At 40.2% G+C, this 24,375-nt stretch overlaps 1 protein-coding gene across 2 annotated transcripts in view; it reads right to left on the minus strand.

Moving 5' to 3' along the window:
* Positions 1-24,375, minus strand: part of ASB4 (ankyrin repeat and SOCS box containing 4) — an 88,596-nt gene that overhangs the window by 8,670 nt on the left and 55,551 nt on the right. For both annotated transcript variants that reach the window (XM_033931092.1, XM_033931091.1), the window contains exon 4: positions 2,324-2,437. In XM_033931092.1, the coding sequence (XP_033786983.1) occupies positions 2,324-2,437 (114 nt within the window). The remainder of the gene's footprint in view (positions 1-2,323; positions 2,438-24,375) is intronic.

Here is a 24,375-nt window from a genome sequence, read left to right on the forward strand (position 1 = left end):
AAATAAATCATGCAGGAAAAAGTACTCTAGGAAAGGATGGTTTAAGAAGGCTCTATGGTACACAGACTCCTAAATAGTCTTCTTACATCCTTCAACCTCAACTTATTTCCTCCATGCCTTTCTCTCCTTTCCCGAAACTATACTGTGTCTTTGGCACTCTTTCATAAATGTGACAAGAGCTCAATTATTGAATTACTTTCCTAAACAATAATTTTGTTTTTCAAAAATCCTAATACAGATCCTTCTAATGGACAATTACTGAAAATCATTACACTTGATTTCTATAACAGCTGGAGCCTAAGTAATGTGATACTCAATCCAAAAACCAGATGATGGTATTTAATAATAGAACTTGACCCAGGCAATATGATATATGATCCATAAATGAGGTCCTGAAAGTCTTGTATTATTGTTTAAAAAAAAAATGATAATGGCCTATTATTTTGAAGCATCTTCACCTGTAAATAGCAGCATTTGCTCATGGATGGAGGCCTACACATGCAAAAGCATTTCCCAACAAGCTTATTAAGGTTAGATATTTACAGCATGAGTTGAGTGGGAGAGTGTCCTGGGCAGACCTACAATACATGTTAACATCTGGAACATGTAGGCATAGCAAAAGATTGATGTCCGCATTTACAGCTATACTAATACCAGCTATACTATACTATTACAGCTATACTATACCAGGGTGCTCAGGGAGCTAAGTGAGGTCTTGGCGGAGCCGCTGTCAGCGCTCTTCAACCTTTCCCTTAGTTCAGGTAGCGTCCCGTTGGACTGGAAGAAGGCTAACGTTATTCCACTCCACAAGAAAGGCTCCAAGACAGAAGCAGCAAACTACAGACCAGTGAGTCTCACATCAATAGTGAGCAAACTAATGGAAACTCTTATCAAACACCAATTGGATACAATCCTGAATGAAGAGAATCTACGGGATCCCCGTCAACATGGATTTACTAAGGGGAGATCCTGCCAATCCAACCTGATCAGCTTCTTTGACTGGGTGACGGGGAAGTTAGATGTTGGAGAGTCCCTGGACATCGTATACCTGGACTTTAGCAAGGCATTCGATAGCATACCTCATCGCAGGTTGCTAAGCAAGATGAGTTCCATAGGATTGGGCGACACATTGACGAAGTGGGTTGGGAACTGGCTTGGAGGCAGGGTTCAAAGGGTGATGGTGAACGGCACCCCCTCTGCAATGGCGGAGGTGATCAGTGGGGTGCCCCAGGGCTCTGTCTTAGGCCCAATACTATTCAATATTTTTATAAGGGACTTGGCAGAAGGGCTCCGAGGTAAGATAACATTATTTTCCGATGATGCCAAACTAAGCAATGTAGTAGGCAAAAGTAAAATAGTAAAAAATTCAATGCCCGACAACATGATGCACGATCTACTCTTACTAGAGACCTGGTCTAAGACATGGCAGCTCAGCTTCAATGCCAAAAAATGCAAAGTTATGCACCTGGGTACCCAAAATCCATGCAGGACTTATACCCTTAATGGCGAGATCCTAACAAGAACGGTAGCAGAACGGGACTTAGGGGTGATCGTCAGTGAGGACATGAAGGCTGTCAATCAAGTGGAGCAAGCTTCTTCCAAGGCAAGACAAATCATAGGTTGCATACGCAGGGGCTTCATCAGCCGTAAGCCTGAAGTCATTATGCCTCTGTATAGATCCATGGTGAGACCCCACCTGGAATACTGTGTACAATTCTGGAGGCCGCATTACCGTAAGGATGTGCTGAGACTGAAGTCGGTCCAGAGAATGGCCACCCGGATGGTCTCGGGACTGAAGGATCTCCCGTACGAAGAACGGTTAGATAAATTACAGCTATACTCACTCGAGGAGCGCAGAGAGAGGGGAGACATGATCGAGACGTTCAAGTATCTCACGAGCCGCATCGATGCAGAGGAGGATATCTTCTTTTTCAGGGGTCCCACGGCAACAAGGGGACATCCGTGGAAAATCAGAGGCGGGAAACTGCGTGGTGACACAAGGAAATTCTTTTTCACCAAAAGGGTGGTTGATCGCTGGAATAGTCTTCCACTTCAGGTGATTGAGGCCAGCAGCGTGCCTGATTTTAAGGCCAAATGGGATCGACACGTGGGATCCATTCGCAGAATAAAGGCAGGGGAGGGTCAGTAGGGTGGGCAGACTGGATGGGCCGTGGCCCTTATCTGCTGTCAATTTCTATGTTTCTATGTTTCTATATGTTTACTAAGGCACATCTGTGTGGATAGTTTTGTATATGATGTATAAATGAAAAATTGATTACTACAGGCTTAGAGTTTTTTAAAAGATAAGAAACACGTTTGCTACCTTTAGTACATCTTCAGGTATTGCCGCTGTCCATTTTGATGTTGCCTTAACATGTTCATATGCATTAGCAACAACTTCCACTGCTCTTGGACTGGAGTAGCATGCTTCTAACACCTAGAAGAGAGGGAGGCAGCATATCAGTTGTGATGGTCTGCAACAGTTTTGATTTAACCTTAAGCTTCCAGAAAAGACATTGCTGTGAACAAGGCTGCCCTGTAAACATCTAAAAGCTAAGTTACTCAGCATTTCATATTCTGCTCTTTTGACTGGTTTTCAGCATTATATCTGCTTAATTTCTCTTCTCCTCCCTGTTTCTTACTAAAAAAAATATAAAAAAGCACAAAAAAATCCTTCTCTTTCCTCTGTTAAATCTTATTTCCTCTTCCTGCATTTTTGTTTAAAATACTGTGTTTTAGGTGGTATAGAGCCTATATTTCTGGTGCCTGTGGCTCAGGGTGACTAAAGTAGGGAAAATCCTGTTATAAATCCTGTGTTTTAGGGTAGCACTGATAGAACCTGCAGTTTTGTTTAAAATACTGTGTTTTAGGTGGTATAGAGCCTATATTTCTGCCTTACTAGTAGTCTTACTTATAGTCCCACCAACTCCAGGGACCACTATTCATATATAGAGACCCATATAATCAGGACTACTCAAATCAAGTCACTTCTCAACCAATCAAGATGACCTTTATTCTATGCAATCACTGTGGTGCTTTAATTCCAAGACATACTATTTGGAGGCTTAAGGCTTGCCCCATCTGTCTTCAACTTGTCAGTATTAAGGAGGAGCTCTGCAAACTTAAACAGGAATTGAGTACAATTAAAGCAGCTTCCATCACTCCACAAAATCATACCAACTTACCACCTCTACCTCAAAGAATAAAACAGCCCAGGAATAAATGGGTCATAGTAGGCTCAGGAAGACTGCGACATGTAACACAGAAACATCCACCTTCACTAATATTACCTCTACAGAATTCCTTCGCTCCACTAGTGCACTGCGATACTCAGGAAAACAGAAGGGAGGTGGGACTGGAACCAATGAAGGTAACTCAAGAGAACAAGCGCACCCTAAGTACAAATAAAAAGGCCAAAAACAGAAAACTATTACTGTTGGGGGATTCCATCATCAGAGGCATTAACCTTGGAACACAGGGCGAGGAGACCAAAATAGTGAAATGTCTTCCAGGATCCTCAGCTACCAGGAGTTCCAGGCAAATACTGACTATAATTAAGGAAGAAACTAAGGATTTTAACACTGATGTTGTTATCCCTATGGGAACAAATGACCTGGCCAACAACTCCACACTTGCAGCACAGAAAGCTTTTCGGGAGCTTGGTGAGGGCGTGAAACCTTTTGTAAAGACTTTAGCTTTTTCTGAAATACTGCCTGCATATGGAAAAGGAGAGCAAAGAGTGAAAAACACAGAGGACTTTAATAGATGGCTCAGAGCCTGGTGTCATCAAGAAGGCTTCAGGTACATAGGAGGATGGGGAAATACATGCAAGGACAAGAAGCTATATTGCACTGATGGGCTACATATTACTACAGCTGGAAAAAGAAACCTTGCAGAGAAATTTAGACAATATTTTTCTAGGCATTTAAACTAGAAGGTGGGGGTGGTGTATGTACAAAGGACAATTATAGAGATCACCCCCGGCAAAAGAAAAGATGTGATAGTAGTAAAGGCTGCAACATAAGCAATATCAGCAACTCATTTCTTAGTATTGCAACGGAAAGTGAAACGACACAAAAATCCATACAAAAAAGGAGATTATCGCTGAAAAATAGCTGGAAAGCGATGACCACAAATGCTCGCAGTCTAAGCAACAAAGTTCATGATCTGCAAGCCCTGATATTAGAGGCAGATCTAGATATTGTTGCTATCACAGAGACATGGTTCAGTGAATCACATGGATTGGATGCAAACATACCGGGATATAATCTTTTTAGGAAGGACAAAGATGGTCATAAAGGTGGAGGAGTAGCTCTCTATGTAAAGATCAATATCCAAGCGACCGAAATGCAAGGGACCTGGGGAGAGGAAGAAGCGATATGGATTGCTCTGAAAAGAGAAGATGGAACTTCTATATACGTGGGTGTAGTCTACAGACCTCCGACTCAATCGCAGCAAATTGATAAGAATCTGATTGTGGATATCCAAAAGTTTGGAAGGAAAGAGGAGGTTCTGCTGTTGGGAGATTTCAACCTGCCGGATGCGGACTGGAATGTTCCGTCTGCGGAATCGGAAAGAAGTAGGGAGATTGTGGATGCCTTTCAAGAGGCTCTGCTCAGACAAATGGTGACGGAACCCACAAGGGAAAAAGCGATATTGGATCTGGTCCTCACAAATGGAGAGAGTATCTCTAATGTTCGAGTGGGTGCTCACCTGGGTAGTAGCGATCATCAAACGGTTTGGTTTGATATAACGGCTAAAATGGAGAGCGGCCGCACGATACTTAAAGTCCTAGATTTCAAACGTACGGACTTTAATGCAATGGGAAAGTACCTGAAGAAAGAGATGTTAGGATGGGAGGACATAAGAGAAGTGGAAAGACAGTGGTCTAAGCTGAAAGGAGCGATAAAAATGGCTACGGACCTTTATGTGAAGAAAATCAATAAAAACAAGAGAAAAAGGAAGCCGATATGGTTCTCCAACCTAGTGGCTGAGAAAATAAAGGCGAAAGAGTTGGCGTTCATGAAATATAAAAAAACCCAAGAAGAGGAGAGCAGAAAGGACTACAGGGTGAAACTGAAAGAAGCCAAGAGAGAGATACGTTTGGCGAAGGCACAGGCGGAAGAACAAATGGCTAAAAATGTAAAAAAGGGAGATAAAAATTTTTTCTGATATATTAGTGAAAGGAGGAAGATAAAAAATGGAATTGCTAGGCTAAAAGATGCTGGGAACAAATATGTGGAGAGTGATGAGGAGAAAGCAAATGTGCTAAACAAATACTTCTGTTCTGTGTTCACAGAAGAAAATCCTGGAGAAGGACCGAGATTGTCTGGCAAAGTTACATGAGAAAATGGAGTAGATTCTGCGCCGTTCACGGAGGAGGGTGTTTATGAGCAACTTGAAAAACTGAAGGTGGACAAAGCGATGGGACCAGACGGGATCCATTCCAGGATACTAAGGGAGCTCAGAGAGGTTCTGGCGAGTCCTATTAAAGACTTGTTCAACAAATCTCTGGAGACGGGAGTGATTCCTGGGGATTGGAGGAGAGCGGATGTGGTCCCTATTCATAAAAGTGGTCACAGGGATGAAGCAGGAAACTACAGGCCGGTGAGCCTCACTTCAGTTGTTGGAAAAATAATGGAAGTGTTGCTGAAAGAAAGGATAGTGTATTTCCTTGAATCTAATGGGTTACAGGATCCGAGGCAACATGGCTTTACAAAAGGTAAATCGTGCCAAACGAACCTGATTGAATTTTTTGATTGGGTAACCAGAGAGCTGGATCGAGGACATATGCTAGATGTAATTTACTTGGATTTCAGCAAAGCCTTTGATACAGTTCCTCATAGGAGGCTGTTGAACAAACTTGAAGGGCTGAAGTTAGGACCCAAAGTGGTGAACTGGGTCAGAAACTGGCTGTCGGACAGACGCCAGAGGGTGGTGATTAATGGAAATCGCTCGAAGGAAGGAAAGGTGACTAGTGGAGTCCCTCAGGGTTCGGTGCTGGGGCCAATCCTGTTCAATATGTATGTAAGTGACATTGCTGAAGGGTTAGAAGGAAAAGTGTGCCTTTTTGCAGATGATACCAAGATTTGTAACAGAGTAGACACCGAAGAGGGAGTGGAAAATATGAAAAAGGATCTGCAAAAGTTAGAGGAATGGTCTAATGCCTGGCAACTAAAATTCAATGCAAAGAAATGCAGAGTAATGCATTTGGGGATTAATAATAGGAAGGAACCGTATATGCTGGGAGGAGAGAAGCTGATATGCACGGACGGGGAGAGGGACCTTGGGGTGATAGTGTCCGAAGATCTAAAGGCGAAAAAAACAGTGTGACAAGGCAGTGGCTGCTGCCAGAAGGATTCTGGGCTGTATAAAGAGAGGCGTAGTCAGTAGAAGGAAGAAGGTGTTGATGCCCCTGTACAGGTCATTGGTGAGGCCCCACTTGGAGTATTGTGTTCAGTTTTGGAGACCGTATCTGGCGAAAGACGTAAGAAGACTTGAGGCGGTCCAGAGGAGGGCGACGAAAATGATAGGAGGCTTGCGCCAGAAGACGTATGAGGAGAGACTGGAAGCCCTGAATATGTATACCCTAGAAGAAAGGAGAGACAGGGGAGATATGATTCAGACGTTCAAATACTTAAAGGGTATTAACGTAGAACAAAATCTTTTCCAGAGAAAGGAAAATGGTAAAACCAGAGGACATAATTTGAGGTTGAGGGGTGGTAGATTCAGGGGCAATGTTAGGAAATTCTATTTTACGGAGAGGGTGGTGGATGCCTGGAATGCGCTCCCGAGAGAGGTGGTGGAGAGTAAAACTGTGACTGAGTTCAAAGAAGCGTGGGATGAACACAGAAGATTTAGAATCAGAAAATAATATTAAATATTGAACTAAGGCCAGTTACTGGGCAGACTTGCACGGTCTGTGTCTGTGTATGGCCGTTTGGTGGAGGATGGGCAGGGGAGGGCTTCAATGGCTGGGAGGGTGTAGATGGGCTGGAGTAAGTCTTAACAGAGATTTCGGCAGTTGGAACCCAAGCATAGTACCGGGTAAAACTTTGGATTCTTGCCCAGAAATAGCTAAGAAGGAAAAAAAAAAAAAAAAAATTAAAATTGAATCAGGTTGGGCAGACTGGATGGACCATTCGGGTCTTTATCTGCCGTCATCTACTATGTTACTATGTTACTATGTAAGATCTGGCTTGAACTGTATCCTGTCACATGCATGGATGAGCCAATTGGCCTTTATCTGCTATCATGTTTCTATGTTTCTTTGATCTTTCTGAGGGTCTCTGGATTCATAGAGTGAACTCCAGGATAATTCTCATGTTTATATAGAGCTCTGTGATTTCTCTAAAAGTACTGCCACTGTGGCACTACAGCTGGTATGGAGCGGGCATGGGGGTATGAAGAGTTGGGCAAATATTACTTTTACAAGTAATACATTATTTTTCACAGTAACCTATCTAGATTAATAATTGTAGCATACAGTATACCTTTTTCCTAATGAAACTAGTAACTGCTATATATTACTTTTGGAAAGTAACTTACCCAACACTGGTTACTTTAAAAAGTAATATATTATTGGTAATCCGGGCCAGATTAACACTATATTAGGCCCTGTACAAACATATATTTGTGGGAATCCCTATCAGGGATGTCCTTCCTCCACCATTATTTCACCTGTCAAGAAGTAGCAGGGAAATATGCAGAGCCTAGCTGTGGATATGATAGCAGTTATAGTTTGTGAGTGATCACGGGGACTATGCAAGCACATGCTTTGAATGGAGAAGCTTAATGGGTAGAGCTGGAGAACAGCCAAGTTACCTAGTTCAAAAGGGAAACTCAGTCCTGGATTTCTGCAACCCTATCCTGGTTCATTATTGGACCTGAAGTACTGGTTTTAATTGGTGGTATCAGGGACTACAAATAGAACGCCGAATTGAAATGTTTTATAGTTTAGTTTATAGCTTATTATTTATATTCCACCTTTAAACAAAGCGGAATGCAACTAATATATACTGTAAATTCAAAACAGGACTGATCAAAAAGTCTCCCTCCTGGAGCTGGACTACCTGGCAGCTCTGCAACAATGCGCTGAGCATCAGGGATGCCGGACAAATCATTTTCACTCACCATTGCCTCTGGTATAAATTTACAAAGTTTTACAAGTGGAAAAAAAGATTCACAAATTGAAAAAGGAAAATAAAATAGATTTTTTTTTTAATGCTTCTCAAAGGATACAAGCAGAGTGGAGGAAGTATTAGGACAGTGCTCAAGGAAGTTGTCCAAGTAATTTAATAGTTAACAGGGTAGACTCCTTAGGATGCAAACGTTCTTCCCATTTACTTTGGCCACAGGTACCAATGAACCTCTCCGTTCCAGCCCAGATTTTCAAAGGGAAGATTTATTTATATGAGACTGTCCTCTCCAGAGACACAGAAACATAAGTGCACTCTCTGGCTCTGTTTTGTGCTGTCCTATTGCTCATATGCTCCTTCAGGCGTTCCCTCCCCCCCCCCCTGCCCATCAGGTCTTCCCACCATAATTTGATGCCAATTCTCTTCCTCAGCTAGCAGCAAACCCTTCACATTTTCCCCCATTCTTCAGTCATAGGGGAAGATTCTCAAAACCTACCGTGCCTTTAATAATGGTTGCTAAACCGGTTCCATACAGTTTAGCATGGGAGTATTCTACTGGCTGGTTATCAAAAGGGCTTTTCTGAGCCTCCTGGCAGACTCTGACTCTGCCATGCAAATATATTACAACAAGTTTTATTAATATTTAAATGAGCAGTCCAGGTGATTGTCTATCGTTGACGGTTGATTCTCTAACCTCGTTATCCTACATTTGTGGGAAAAATTTTCTGACTGGGTCTGAGCTGTTATAGCCTTACTTCCCTCCCCCCCCCCCAAAATTTTTAAAAAAGACCCCCGAATTGAAGGACAGCAGGAGGGATGCTCACTCCCTCCTGCTGCCAGGGTCTCTATCCCTCCAACCCCCGATATCCCTAGCAGGAGGGATGCCCACTCCCTCCCACTGCCAGTGATTCCAACCCCCCAACAACCTGCTTCACCCCCAGCTGGAGTATGCATTCCTGGTGACTGGTGATTTCCACATCCAATACCCTCCGACAAACCCCCCTCCCCCCCATGCCCACTCCTTCCTGCCACTGATAATTCCCCCCCCCCAACACCCCCATATCTTTCTGTTAACAGCCAGAGCGATGCCTATTCTTTCCAGCTGGCAGGGCCCCCTCTTCAAAATGGCGGCTCTTCCCCTTCCCGGTGCATCCTGGGGAGGGGCCTAAGGAAGGATGTGAATGAGGACATAGTGCAAGAAAGAGAGTTTTAGATGTGTTAGCAAGTGGGCAGAACTAGGAAAGAGAGAGCATATTCTGAAAATATGGGCACAATATTACCCAGGATGAGACCATACTACTGGCACTAATGTTTACAGAGAATATAGAGTACCTTTAAACTCCTGGGGGGAAACTTTGAATGGCTTAGGAGTGTGTGGATATAGTAAGGCATATTCAAAAGATACTGGCAATAACTGAAGCTAAAATGTTTCAGTATCAAGGCTGTAGCAAAGGCTGAAGTAATCCAGATACATTTTAATTAAAATATAGAGATAGTCCAAGCAATTGTCAGGCAAACAAAAAAAATATATATTAACTTGTTTGAATTTGAATGCTAGAAGTCTAAAAAGTAAGATGGAAGAGTTAGATTGTACGGTGCCAAATGAACAATCACTAAATAATAAAACCCTAAGCGCGCATGCGCACTCCTACCTGCGTGATCCGTAGCTCCGTGGCCAGCAGAGAAATGTTAAAGCATGCAGTGCATGTGCATTCAGTGTGTGCACACATTTGGAGCGTGCGCGGTTTACTGTATCCAGCAGCAGTTACTGTGTGCCGGTTGCCCTTTAGGTAGGTGGTGCCGGGGGTGGGTGGGCCATGCCAGGAGGGGGGTGAGGGCTGTGCCAGTCAGGGGTGAGGGGTGGCCGTGCTTGAGGGGTGCATTTGTGTGTGTGTGGGGGGGGGGGGTACATTTTTTTGCCAGGCCTGCCTGGTTTTTTTATTCATTTTTTTATGGGGCAGATATTTTGCGTGTCAAAAAACCTCCAGACCTGACGGTAACTCAGTTTGCTAATAGTAAAACCCGATTTAAAATAGCCAAGCAATTGTTAGTGAATCAATCGCTTGGCTATTTTGCATGGGGTTTTGCTACAGGCTTTAGTGAATGGGGTTGGAGGGAAATTTGGTCGCAAAGGGCTTGCAAACCGATCGGTACACGATCGGTTTGCTTAGTGAATTTGGGCCAAAGTAAGTTACATGACTGCCATACCTAAGATCTATGACTGGCATAGCTGCAAGCATCTAAATGTTAGGCACATTAACACCCTATTGTGCTAGCTTTTTAGGATGGAAAGTAGGTGTCTTGTTTCCATTCAAATAGGCTCCATTACTAGCACACATAATCTCCCCCCATCTCCCCATCTCCCATTACTGCCACACATAAAACAACTTTATATGACTTCTTTACACACAAAACAGAGGCAGATCTTTTCAAATACAGAACAAGAGATCACAAATAGACGTTGAACTGAGAACCCCAAGAAATTAAACTCAGCGAGCATTACAATGCTGGAGAAATAAAAACAGATATGCACTTCTTTCTGTACAGAGCACACAGGGATCCAGGCCCAGGTCTACCAAAAATTAGCCAGCTCCCTTACTCTGGATGGTGGAGATCTCCAAACCTTGCCAGTTGAAGGCCACTTCCTCCGGTCTGGCAACCAGAAATCTCCAAGCTCTGCAGCTAGCAGCAGTGTCTCTGAGCTGCCACCAGCTGCAAAGCTTGAAGAGTTCTGGCCGCCAGACTAGCATAAGATGTCTTCAGCTGGCAGGGTTTTGGGAGCCCACCAACATAGGTATTTATATTTTGCATTTGGGTAGGAGGCATAGGGCATGACAGGAAGAAAATGTAGTGCCCACCCCCTTTGGGCTCAAAGCCACTGCCCACCTTCACTCCTCCATCAGTTAGTTGTCTGGTAAACCACTGGACACAATACAAAGATCTGTGATGCACATATCCCAGTGCTAACATATTCCAGGTAATACATTTAAATTAAAACTCTTTTTTCTACCTTTGTTACCTCCACATTTTATTTTTCCATCATGTTGGTCCCATTTTCCAGTGGCTGGTGTCCACATATCTTTTCTCCTCTCTCCTGTCTTGTTCCATTCCATCACTACTCCTCTCTTTGATATACTACTCTTTCCTTGTTAGCTCTTCTTGCCTTTTTTTTTTACTTTTCTGCCTCTTTATCTACTCAAATTTCACCCTTGTTGTCCTTTTTACTTTTCAGCCACTTACCTTCTCCGTTTCTCATGCTCTAGCTCTCCCATTTCAGGCCTTTCCCAGCCTCCTGTTCCCTTATATCTTTCCTCTACACTTCTGTGCTTAATATCCTCCTCTCATTCATCTCCTTGCCACCCTCTCAGTCTCTCCCACATGATTCCACAATTTCCAGTATATCCCCTACAACATTCTTGTTCCTTAATAGCCCAATGTCTACCTACAAAGAAGTTTTTCTTCCAGTCTAATGTGGCTTCTGGTACACCACTCTATATCAAATTAAAATGAAATGCCATGGCTCTGATAGAAGTTAATATGCCAGAAGTTTCCAGCCAGGCAGAATTAACACAAACAAATCAAGGGGCCGATTTTTCTAATCTAACAGGGCTTTGTACATCTAGCACGGCTACAGAAAAATAACTGTCTTAACTTAAGCAGTACTTTCTATTCTATGCCTTCTATTTTCATTGTGTTTCCTAAAACAGTGAAATAGTAACTGACAATCATCCTAGCTTTTCAAACAGGAAAACTACCCTACTGCCATAACCTTTGCTAACAAAAAAGTTTTCCTACAAATATTTTCCTCCTGTTACCAAACTATGGCCCCTATTTATCACACCGCATTAGGGTTTTTGTTGTTTTTTTTTTTATTGTCGGCCACGTTGGTAAAAGCTCCAACATTCATAATAATTCTATGAGTGTCAGAGCTTTTGGGTTTATGTTTTATTGGCATTTGATATATCACTTAAGCATATGACAGATCTAAGCGGTTTACAATAAATACAGGTACTTAGAACTTCCCTATCTGTCCCGAAGGCTCACAAAACCCTATGCGGTGTGATAAAAGGGGGCCTATACTTATTACAAGATCAACAACCCTTTTAAAAGATGGATGTAAAGCATGAGAAAATGCCTGAATGTAATAGCTTGGCAGCTGGAGTGTAATTTCCCTCCTTCAGCTCTCCGGAAACACTGGGCTTCAGATTCTATGTTATGTCCAGCCTCTGGACTCTTTGCCAGTGGCATACCTAGCATATATGACACCCGAGGATGATCGTTTTTTAACATCCCCTCCTCTATATGAAAAACATGATTTTTAGTAAGAATCTATAAGTTGCATAACAAGAGTGTACCTAGGAAAAGGCAGCATCTTACACACTAACACTAGAACATCAATACACCCAATGTAAAACTAAATAAGACAGATTAGTACAGATCAATCCTGAACAGTCAATGCTAACAGAAAACCATATCTTTTATAAACACAAAACACAGAAACACCCTTGTTCAGTATGGAATAAGTAATCACAAAGTAAAAACAGTAATATATAGACACAAGAGTTAAATTGAACCATCATGAAGCCGGACTCTGCATACAAATCAGCACCAGAGAAACAGAAACAGTGATGCATGTTCCCTAATATTGAACAAAATATAGACACCAGATGTAAATTTGAAAAAAAAAGAGAAATAACAAACCACTTTACAAATTAACAAATAAAAATAAAACAAAAAATGGATAATAAAATAATACCATTTTATTGGACTAATACATTTCTCAATTAACTTTCAGAGGTCAAATCCTCTTTCCTCAGGTCAGTAAAGTATAAAGGGAGATTTGGTCTCTGAAAGTTAGTCAAAAATGTATTAAAATAAGTCCAATAACAGGATCACCTTATTTCCATTTTCTATTAATAAACATTTATCAACACAGCTATAATAGTACTTTATCCTAAAGCAAAAAAATAAATAGAACATTTTTTTCTACCTCTTGTTGTTTGGTTTTTGCTTTCCTCATCTTCTCGTCATTCTCTTCCTTCCATCCACTGTCTGCCCTCTCTCTGCCTCTTCCATATGGCATCTGTTCTCTTTTTATGCCCCTTCCAAAAACTGTCTGCCTCCCCCTTCCATCTCTCCTCCCCTTCCCACCATTGGTCTGGCATCCATCTTCTTCTCTCCTCTCCCCTCATGGTCTGGCATCTCTGTCTCCTTCACTCCACCCCCCATGGTTTTTAGCATATCTCTCTTCTCATTTCCTCCCCTCAGATCTGGTATCTCTGCCTCCTTCCTCTTTTCTCTACCTAGATCTGGTATCTTTGGCTCCTCTCCCTTCCCCCATGCTCTGGCATTTCTATCTTCTCTCTCCCTTTCCTTTTCTTCCCTGGTCTTCCTTCTCAATTTATTTTCTGCCTCCATCTAGATTAAATTCCAGTCCTCAATTTTCCTTTTTTCACTGTTTACCTACAGCTTGCCACCCCTTTCCTTCACCCCCTCCAGTATAACTCTACTCTCTTCTCCCATCCTGCATGTGCCATTTTTTCTTTATCCTCTCCTTCCATCCAGTATGTGCCCTCTTTCCCCACTTCCATTCAACATCTGCTCCCACCTATCTTCCCTCCCCACTGATATCCAATGTTTTTCCTCTTCTCTCTCTCTCTTTACTTCACCCACCATTTGCCTCCTCTTTCTCCTTCCACCCCAATTCCATCGAGTCTCCTGCCCCCTCCCTCCAACCCAATTCCATTGAGTATCTTGCCCCCCTCTCTCTCCAACTCAATTCCATCGCGTATTCTGCCCCTTCTCTTCCTCCCTCCACCCTAATGTCATTGAGTATCCTGCCCCCTCACCTACCCAACGCTGCTGCTGCTTTCCCACACACTCCTGAAGGCACACAATAAAGCTCAACCTCTTCGCTTTATTGGCCCATCTCCCTCCCTTCCCCTTACCTTCATGGTCACCTTTCCAAATCAAAGTTTTCTTTTTCAGCAGGGCCCCCGCACAGCAGCCATTTTCATAAATTGCAGGCAGCTGCCCGGTCTGAAACTTCTCTGCTGTGATCTGCCCAAGCGGAAACATGAAGTTGCCTCAAGGTAAACTTCTCTGACCCTGAGATTGAGGTGTTAGTGCGGGAGGTCCAAGCACACCATACAACCTGTTTACACCCATAGGCCAAAAACTGTGTGCTTGCACAAAAGTGAAAAACTGGGGTTCTATTAGGGAGTGCCTGATTGCAGTCCACCATAACAACAGGGCCATAGAGGACTGTAAGCACAAATGAAGGCAGATGAAATACAAGGTCCACAAGAAGGCTGAGGACAGGTCTCTGGGACATATCAGACCTCTCCCAGTGGAGCAGATGGTGTACTACCTCCTCCCCCAGGCAAATATCCATTGCCTGGGCACCCAAGCCACATCAGCTGCAGCATAGGAGTCAGGGATGGGAGCTATGCTGTGTGTGTCCTTTCTGGTGCGGTTCTTGAAGATAGGAAGTGAGGTAAAATGAACAACTCAAACAGTGTGCAATCCTCACTCAGCAGGATAAACCATTCAAAACAGAACAGACCAACTTGTGACGTTCTTCAATTTTCTTTATTCAAAAACTTTTCTTTTTTCTTATCATTCTTGCTCCAATGCTCAAATGCCCGACGGGACCCATTTCGCCAAACTGGCTTTATCAAGGGTTCCAGCAAGGAGCACTGTACAATACAATAAATTAAATTAAAGAATTAATATACATATTATCATAAATTTATATAACATCCTGAAAAACTGCATTTTAACTAATAAAATTTATATTGAATGTGCAAAAATGCAAATCCCATATAAATATTTAAATTAATCTATTACTTATCATTCAAATTAATTTATCATTCACAAATCAATACATGCCTTCATGATTACCTCAATGAATATTCAATAAATACCTCCCTGAACACAAACAATGATAAAAAGATAATAGAAACCAACATATTTGATGAATCCATATTCATATATTATACAACTCATTTGTGATATATAAAAAATTAATTAAATAATCAAATAATTATTTCATATACATCACTAAAAACAAATCGTATGTACAAATACAAACTTTAATAAATGATAATCAACCCATAGAAATTTGACATTCTTAAAACACAATCTATCTTAAAACATATTAGCTATTAATTGATGAATAAATATAATCAATCATATATATATTCTTACACATTTTATCTAATAAATACATCATTAATATTAAAAACTATTAATAAATATACTTTTAAATATCAATAAATATTCTTTAAACACCATATCTCTAAAAAATAAACCTCTAAATATCAATTAATTAATAAATACTTATAATCAATCATGTAAATATATATACATATAATAACTATCAAATACATACATGAAATACAATAAGAAATTAAATAGTGTATTTTATAAATAGCTATATGTCAGTATTTAAATAATTCATGAATTAATTATCAAAAATTAATAACCAATTAAAATTTATTAATTAGTCACCTTTAACAAAATGTGAAAATCAATATTAACTTAAAAACTATATATATTTATGCCACCATATTTAAATGAAATAATTAATAATATGTCAACCTCAAGAAATATACTCCAAACACCACTTATAAATTGAAATTATATCCATTACATTGTATAACATAGATAATAAAAGTTGACCTACAATTAACTTAAGCCCTAAGTAGTTTATAAAATTCATTTGAGCTACGGTCCCCTAAGAATAGTTACCACACACGTGGCTTTGTTACAATGAAGATTAAGCAATGAATCTGTATTGGATATAATTTCAATTTATAAGTGGTGTTTGGAGTATATTTCTTGAGGTTGACATATTATTAATTATTTCATTTAAATATGGTGGCATAAATATATATAGTTTTTAAGTTAATATTGATTTTCACATTTTGTTAAAGGTGACTAATTAATAAATTTTAATTGGTTATTAATTTTTGATAATTAATTCATGAATTATTTAAATACTGACATATAGCTATTTATAAAATATACTATTTAATTTCTTATTGTATTTCATGTATGTATTTGATAGTTATTATATGTATATATATTTACATGATTGATTATAAGTATTTATTAATTAATTGATATTTAGAGGTTTATTTTTTAGAGATATGGTGTTTAAAGAATATTTATTGATATTTAAAAGTATATTTATTGATAGTTTTTAATATTAATGATATATTTATTAGATAAAATGTGTAAGAATATATATATGATTGATTATATTTATTCATCAATTAATAGCTAATATGTTTTAAGATAGATTGTGTTTTAAGAATGTCAAATTTCTATGGGTTGATTATCATTTATTAAAGTTTGTATTTGTACATACAATTTGTTTTTAGTGATGTATATGAAATAATTATTTGATTATTTAATTAATTTTTTATATATCACAAATTAGTTGTATAATATATGAATATGGATTCATCAAATATGTTGGTTTCTATTATCCTTTCTGGTGCACCAACTCCCCTAGGCACAGAAAAGGGGGGCCTTATACTCAGGGCACCCATGTGAGGTTTCTAGGTGGGTGAGGGAGGGGGCAGGGTGACAGGCCAGGGTTCATCCAGAGTGGCAGTGAAGTCGGGCATATGGCTCATGCGTGCCCTGTGCCTAGGCAACTGAAGTGCCCATGTATCTGGCATTGGCCAACATCTCCCTCCTCATCCTCCACTGCCCTATGTACATTAGATAGATTGAGAGCCCACCGGGACAGATAGGGAATATGCTTGAAGTACCTGCATGTAAACTGCTTTGAGTATGGTTGTAAAACTATAAAAAGGAAGTACACAAGTCCCAATCCGCTCCCCATCCCCAAACAGTGTGCACACCTTCACCCCACATTTCTGTGTTCCCAGCAGTCCTACCACATTCCTTTTGTCTATCCTTATCTTGTTGGTTTGCTGTCAGGCACCTTGTCATCTGAGGGACACAGTTCACCTTCGCATTTGATGCTGTCAGGTGTGCATGTAGGGGCAGACATCCTTGTGGAATCCTATAGGGTTATAATTTTAAATTACCTGAACCAGGTCAGTTGCAGACCAGACCACAGACAGGGCAAAAGGAAGCAGAGCGGCAGTGATACCCAGGTTGGGCTGGCCTTGTGGTTGTGCGTTTTCTTTCCTGTCACGGTTCTGCTGTTGGTTCAGTATGCATGTGCGATGACATGGCAATGTGTTGACATTGGCAGCTGTGTCATCAGTGCATGCACAGCACCAGTGAAGAAGGGCTCATGGGATGCAGAGCGTCCTGGGTTGCCATGGAAGTCATCATATGAATCTCTTCTTGCCAGAGTTCTACCCATGACTCAGCAGGGTAACCTGTTCTTGTAGTTTGTGCCACCTGCTGGATGAGCATTGAGCTCTGAGCTACAGAGCTCAGTGCATCCTGGACCATATAGCTTACCCACAAATGGGCCAGTGCCTCCTCTTGACCGGTGAAAGGGTAACATCAGTGAGAGAGAACCCCTTACTCTCTCACATACCCTTTCTGTAAGTATTTCCTTAGATTACTTCTGAGTCTATCACTTCTTAAATTCATCCTATGCCCTGTATAGGATGAATTTCTGGACTAAATTGTTAACATAGTCTTCAAAACTCAATGAACTATCTAAAGTGACTCCTAGAACTTTTGAGGATTTCTGAATGTTGAAGCTAGTGCCATTTGTCATATCAATGGTAGATGGAATTAGGTGTATGTGTCGCCCAAACCATAATAATTTGGATTTTTCAATATTTAGTTTGAGAAGGTATCTTACCAACCATTGATGAGGCCCTTTTGAACCTGGGCGTGGCACCTATTAAAAATGGACAGATATATGGTGGAATGGGCAAGCATGAAAAACAAAATAGCCATTATATTTTTCCTCCCATTGCTCTGGATTTACTAGTCAGGGTTTGATTTATAAGATAAGGACCTAATCCAAGGGCAGAGGAGAAGGGTTTATAATTGGCTATATAAAATTACAATTGGATAAGCCAGAACACAAACCAGATAAGACAAATATGGGATAATATATTGACCTAAATATGTGTTTTGTGCTGAGGTCAATGGAAACAGGAGTAGGCCTTCTCTCAGGTCACTAGAATTAATATACAAGCTCCGTTGAAGACCAGAGAAGATACACCCAGGCTGTAGCTTAGTATTATGAAGTTCCATTGTTTCAATGTGTGCCCAGTCTGGTCTCCAAAAACCTGTGGCAGTTAGGTTTGGCTTTTGACCTGGTTGCTATAGAGATGGACTTTTCTTCTTACTACAGAGATTACATTCCAGGGGAGGGGGTTCCCTCTCCTTTTTGCAGGGTAAAGTTAGAAATTCTAATTGGATATACAAAAAGCATATATGAGGAATACAATTTTAGTAAACTATTAATGTAGGAACTTTCCTATTCAAGGGTTCAGATGGAAATATAATTACCTCTAAAAATTGTACTGGAGGAGTCATATAGGAAAATGTAGGTTTTGTGGGAGTGGATTGGCCACTCCCCTTCTCTTTCACCAAAACACAGGATTTTCAGTGCATGCTCTTAAGTGACTCAGTAACATGGGAGCAGCAGTTTGACTGTTAAGGAGAAATGATTTAAAGCTGTGTGTATGGATAATTTTTTCCTCTGTAAGTATATTGTAATACTTTTTCTTGGTTTATTCTGTACCTTTTCATTATTAGATAAGCTAGTATTAAAATGTAACTTTTAGGAATTCTTGTGTGAGTGGGACACTCCCCCAATATGTATACAAGCACCTTATGTGGTATCAAGTATTCATGACCAATTATATGCAGGCAGTAAAATGTCGTCATGTATTAGGTATATTTAAATGAACCTAGCAGAATGGAATTTTGAGGGCATTAAGTCAGGGAAGTTGCATTTACACTCTCTGACTTGTTCCTCCATTGTACAAATGAATGCCTTGAAACAGGACTGTCTGTTAAATTTTAATAAACAATATTTTATCTGAAATATTTGTACAATTATTATCATTTCAGTGCATCTATGAGCAGGGTAGAACCAAAACTTTGCTCACCATTCTTGCACTTTAGTTAACGCTCTGGACAGTATGGTAGCCATGTTTGCTTGGTTCAGATCTGCAGGAATTAATAGAAAGACATCATCTTCATATGAAAAAAGTAATTCCCCAGGTCTGAGAAAGATCGGATTTAGTGTGATCATAAAGATATTGTATAATGATGGTGAGATAGAAGATCCTTGTGGTACACCATGTGGTGGAGACCAGTTGTCAGAGAAGGATCTTGTAATACTCTGTAGCATCTTTTCATCAAAAAGCCTTGAAACCATTGTAATACCAGTCCTGAAACTCCTACTTCGGATTGTCTATTTAACAACAGGGTGATTTACTGTATCAAATGCTGTTGAGACAACAAATTGTAATATCAGCATTTGTTCACCGATTGCACTCTAGATACCAGATCTATCAAGCATGTGTCTGTACTGTTTAGGTTTTTAAACCTATTTTGGGAGGGTGATAATAGATTCCAGTTTACAAAATAATCTTTAAGCTGGGAGGTGACTACAAACTCTATCAATTTCATCATAAAAGGTATACTTGCTCCTGGTCTGTAGCTTGCTGCTTGAGATTGGTCTAAATTTGCTGCTGTTGGGATAGGTGTAAGTAAAATATCACCAAATTCCTCTAAAAACCATCCTTGCCCCAATGTAGAATTAACCATCTTAACTAGCCAGTTCAGCACTTTTTCTGGCATAACTTGGTATAGGTGGGATGGGCATAGATCCAGTTTGCATCCTGTTCCAGATAGAATGTTCACCAATTGTCTTAATTCTGTTGCTATGACAGTATTAAAAGCACCCATACTCTGTCCACTGGTATATCAACTGAGCTACTTTCAGAGTAAACATCATCTAGTTGATTGTCTACAGTGTTTCCAAATAATTTAAATATATTCTCGATCTTGTTAGGTGTAGGGGGGGTTCTATGTTTGAGGCAGTCACCGATGAGCAGTCTGTCAGTTTGGTCAGAATTTTGAACATCTTCCTTAAGTCTGGCTTGTGTACCCCAGTGGCTCACAAACTTTGCCAAGCCGCAGCACACCAAACATGGCGGTTGTGGCTTGAGGCATCTGGAAGTGCACGGACATCAATGTGATGATGTCACACGCATGCATGACATCAGCACGTTGATGTCCAGAAATGCGTGAAGGGTCTGAGCCGCCAGTGGGAGGTGCTGGAAAGGAAGACACACAGAGAGAAAGAGAGGTGCTATCTCCAGCTGACTGCCTACAGGATGTGCCTTCTCCCAAGCATCGTGGCACACTAGTGTACCGTGACACACAGTTTGCGAAGCCCTGGTCTACCCCAATCATATATGAATAATATATGCATTTGTGTTATTTGTCTGTTATAATATGTACCTTGTTTTCTCCATTTGTTTCTAAGCAATTGATCTCCTGACTTCCTCCAAACTTTCTCTAGTTTTTAGCATTCTGTTTTTAAGCTTCTCAATTCTGCTGAGTACCACGTTTTTTTTATCGCTTCAAGGTAATTTTCTCTCTGCTGAAGGAGCTATAGATTCTAACATGAATTCTATTTCTTTTGTCCACACTATATAATTTTTGTCCGAGTTTTTTCTTTGGGTTTTTTTTTAAATGTCTAATGCGGCACTAACATGTTCCTCTTTGACACTTCTAGGTTAATTTAATCTACTTTGTGAAAACGCTCTAATTGAGGATATTAATGAACTTAATTTCTCAACAATTTTTCATTTACATATACCGCAACAGGCCCTACGCACAAAAAAGGCTGCTCACTAGATGTGATCACAGCAAAACTATTATCCTTCATTGAATGGTCACCACTAGTCTGGTCAGACTCTGTAGATTCACCTTAAATTGCAGACTATTGCACACCAACCCAGGTCCAATAAGTAAAATGATCAAATCCATAGGGAAAATTGATGCTCATATGTTCTGGGAAAATCTGGGACCCTCCCTTATTGTTCGTAGGGAGGGTCCCAGATTTTCCCAGAACATATGAGCATCAATTTTCCCTATGGATTTGATCATTTTACTTATTGGACCTGGGTTGGTGTGCAATAGTCTGCAATTTAAGGTGAATCTACAGAGTCTGACCAGACTAGTGGTGACCATTCAATGAAGGATAATAGTTTTGCTGTGATCACATCTAGTGAGCAGCCTTTTTTGTGCGTAGGGCCTGTTGCGGTATATGTAAATGAAAAATTGTTGAGAAATTAAGTTCATTAATATCCTCAATTAGAGCGTTTTCACAAAGTAGATTAAATTAACCTAGAAGTGTCAAAGAGGAACATGTTAGTGCCGCATTAGACATTTAAAAAAAAACCCAAAGAAAAAACTGCAGATCAAAATGTACAAGATGCAGGCATTAGACATAAATTCATGCAATTTTGGTGCACATTTTGACCAGGGACCAGGTCTATAACAAAGAATGAGGCCATGAGGCTGTTGCGCTGGATCTCTTAAGTTGACAATACAACAGCTTTATTTCTAGTTCACACAGGGAGCCAACTTCTTCAGTTTCTAAGCAGCCTTTATATATCATTGCTACTCCCCCTCCCTTTTCCCTCTCTGTTGATACATATCATCTTATTGCCTGCTGGACAAACTAGCATTACAGGGTTAGACTTGTTCTTTAGCCATGTCTCTGTAATAAAAACATAAGAATTGCTGCTGCTGGGTCAGACCAACGGTCCATCGTGCCAGGTATTCTGCTCCCGCAGCAGCTCTTAGATCAAAAGACCAGTGCCCTAACTGAGTCTAGCCTTATGTTCTGCTTACGTTCTGGTTTAGCAGGAACTTGTTTAACTTTGTCTTGAATCCCTGGAGGATGTTTTCCCCTATAACAGCCTCCGGAAGAGCATTCCAGTTTTTTACCACTCTCTGAGTGAAGAAGAACTTCCTTAGGTTTGTATGGAATCTATCCCCTTTTAACTTTAGAGAGTGCCCTCTCGTTCTCCCTCCCTAACAGACAGCAAGTCTGGCTGAGAAACTGCATAAATGAACCCAATCTGACTTACAGTGCATTCCGAAAATCATTTAAAACCGCCCTATTCAACAAATTCATTGACTAAAACAGTCCTCTCTCTCACTAGGATTTCCCCCACTGTAAACGCCTTTTCTTTCTCTCAAGAAACTCCTGTCATGTATTCTTTACCCATGGAACTCCAAGTAGTATGTAAGCTTTCTATTTAGACTTATTGTTATTGCTGACTGTCCAGCCTTCTTTCAACGTGAACCGCCTAGAAGTCGCCTGACTATGGCGGTATAGAAAAATAAAGTTATTATTATTATTATTATTATACCTTGGAGAGGGTGAACAACCTATCTTTATCTACTAAGTCTATTCCTTTCATTATCTTGAATGTTTCGATCATGTCCCCTCTCAGTCTCCTCTTTTCAAGGGAGAAGAGGCCCAGTTTCTCTAATCTCTAAACTCCTTCAGCCCCTTAACCATTTTAGTCGCTTTTTTCTGGACCCTTTCGAGTAGTACCGTGTCCTACTACAAGTACAGCGACCAGTGCTGGAAGCAGTATTCCAGGTGGGGGAGTACCATGGCCCAGTACAGCGGCATGATAACCTTCTTAATCATGATCCCCTTCTTAATCATTCCTAGCATTCTGTTCACTCTTTTTGCCGCCGCCGCACATTACGCGGACAGCTTTATCAACTTGTCAACCAGTACTCCCAAGTCTCTTCCCTGGGGGGTCTCTCCGAATACTGCACCGAACATCCTGTATTCGTGTATAAGATTTTTGTTACCGACATGCATCCCCTTACACTTATCCAGGTTAAACCTCATTTGCCATATTGCAGCCCATTTCTTGAACGTGTTTATGTAAAATTGCAGGTCTTCGTAATCTTTCTGTGTCTTCACTACTCTGAATAACTTCGTATCGTCTGCAAATTTAATCACCTCATTTGTTGTACCAATTTCCAGGTCGTTTATAAATATGTTGAAGAGCACGAGTCCAAGCACTGAACTCTGCTGCACTCCACTCGTGACGCTTTTCCTGTCCGAGTATTGTCCATTTACCCCCACTCTCTGTTTCCTATCCGCCAAACAGTTTTTAATCCACGTCTTTCACCCTCGATTCCATGGCTCACAATTTTTCAAAGTAGTTGTTCATGCGGGACCTTGTCAAACGTCTCCTGAAAATCCAGATATCCAATGTCGACCGGGTTGCCCTTGTCTATCTGTCTGTTTACTCCCTTGAAGAAGTGTAGCAAGCAGGGCCAGATTTAGATGAAAAGAGGCCCTAGGCTATTCCACTTATGAGGCCCTTTCACCTCCCATTTTTAAGTTTGTAAATTACATGAGAGATAATAAAATACATCATTACTGTGATATATATCAATATGTTAAATGAAACATGTTCTTATTGGTACTAACCTTTATAAAAAATGTGACATGGATAATAAATAAAAAAAAGTCGAGAACACTTATTTGGACATTTATTCTCAGCACCATATATAGTACTTTTAACAATAACTAATCAAACATAACACACAACATTTACAAAGAAACAAAATTCAAATAATGAAAATCTTTGACTACGAAAATAAAATACGCAATAAAAATTATCATATTTTCTATCAAATTAAATTAAATATATTCAATACATTGAAGATTAAACCAAATTCAATTCAGATAAATTTGAATTATTATTATGAATTTTAAGTCTTAAACTAAACCAAAAATGGAACTTTATTCAAACAAAATCCAGATCACAAAAAAGAAAATATCAAATTGTATATCATATTAAATTTTATGTTAACAGTTATTTTATTTAAGAACTGATTCAATCCAAGTATACATTTAAAACGAAATTGTAGATTAGAAGAATTTCTTTCTAAACTTTTTCACGCAGAATTCTTCTATAAGTTCATCAAAATCTATTTTTCTGAAGGTCTCATTTTCGATGCACAAAATACTCAATGAAGACAACCTCGTCTGGGTCATTGTGCTTCTTAATTGAATTTTGATATTTTTAAATCTTGAAAATGACCTTTCTCCAGTACAATTAGTGACTATTAAACTGAGAAACAGCAGTAAGATTGATTCCACATTGGGGAAGGCCACTTGAATATTTTCTTTGAATATTATTTGATATAGAGAATGACACGGGGAAAAAATCTGTTCCCGTCACCGCCCCGTCACCGGCCCACCATCCTCTGCACCGTCCCG

This window comes from Geotrypetes seraphini, chromosome 2 (genome assembly GCF_902459505.1).
Source record: "Geotrypetes seraphini chromosome 2, aGeoSer1.1, whole genome shotgun sequence".
In the NCBI taxonomy this organism is placed as follows: domain Eukaryota; kingdom Metazoa; phylum Chordata; class Amphibia; order Gymnophiona; family Dermophiidae; genus Geotrypetes; species Geotrypetes seraphini.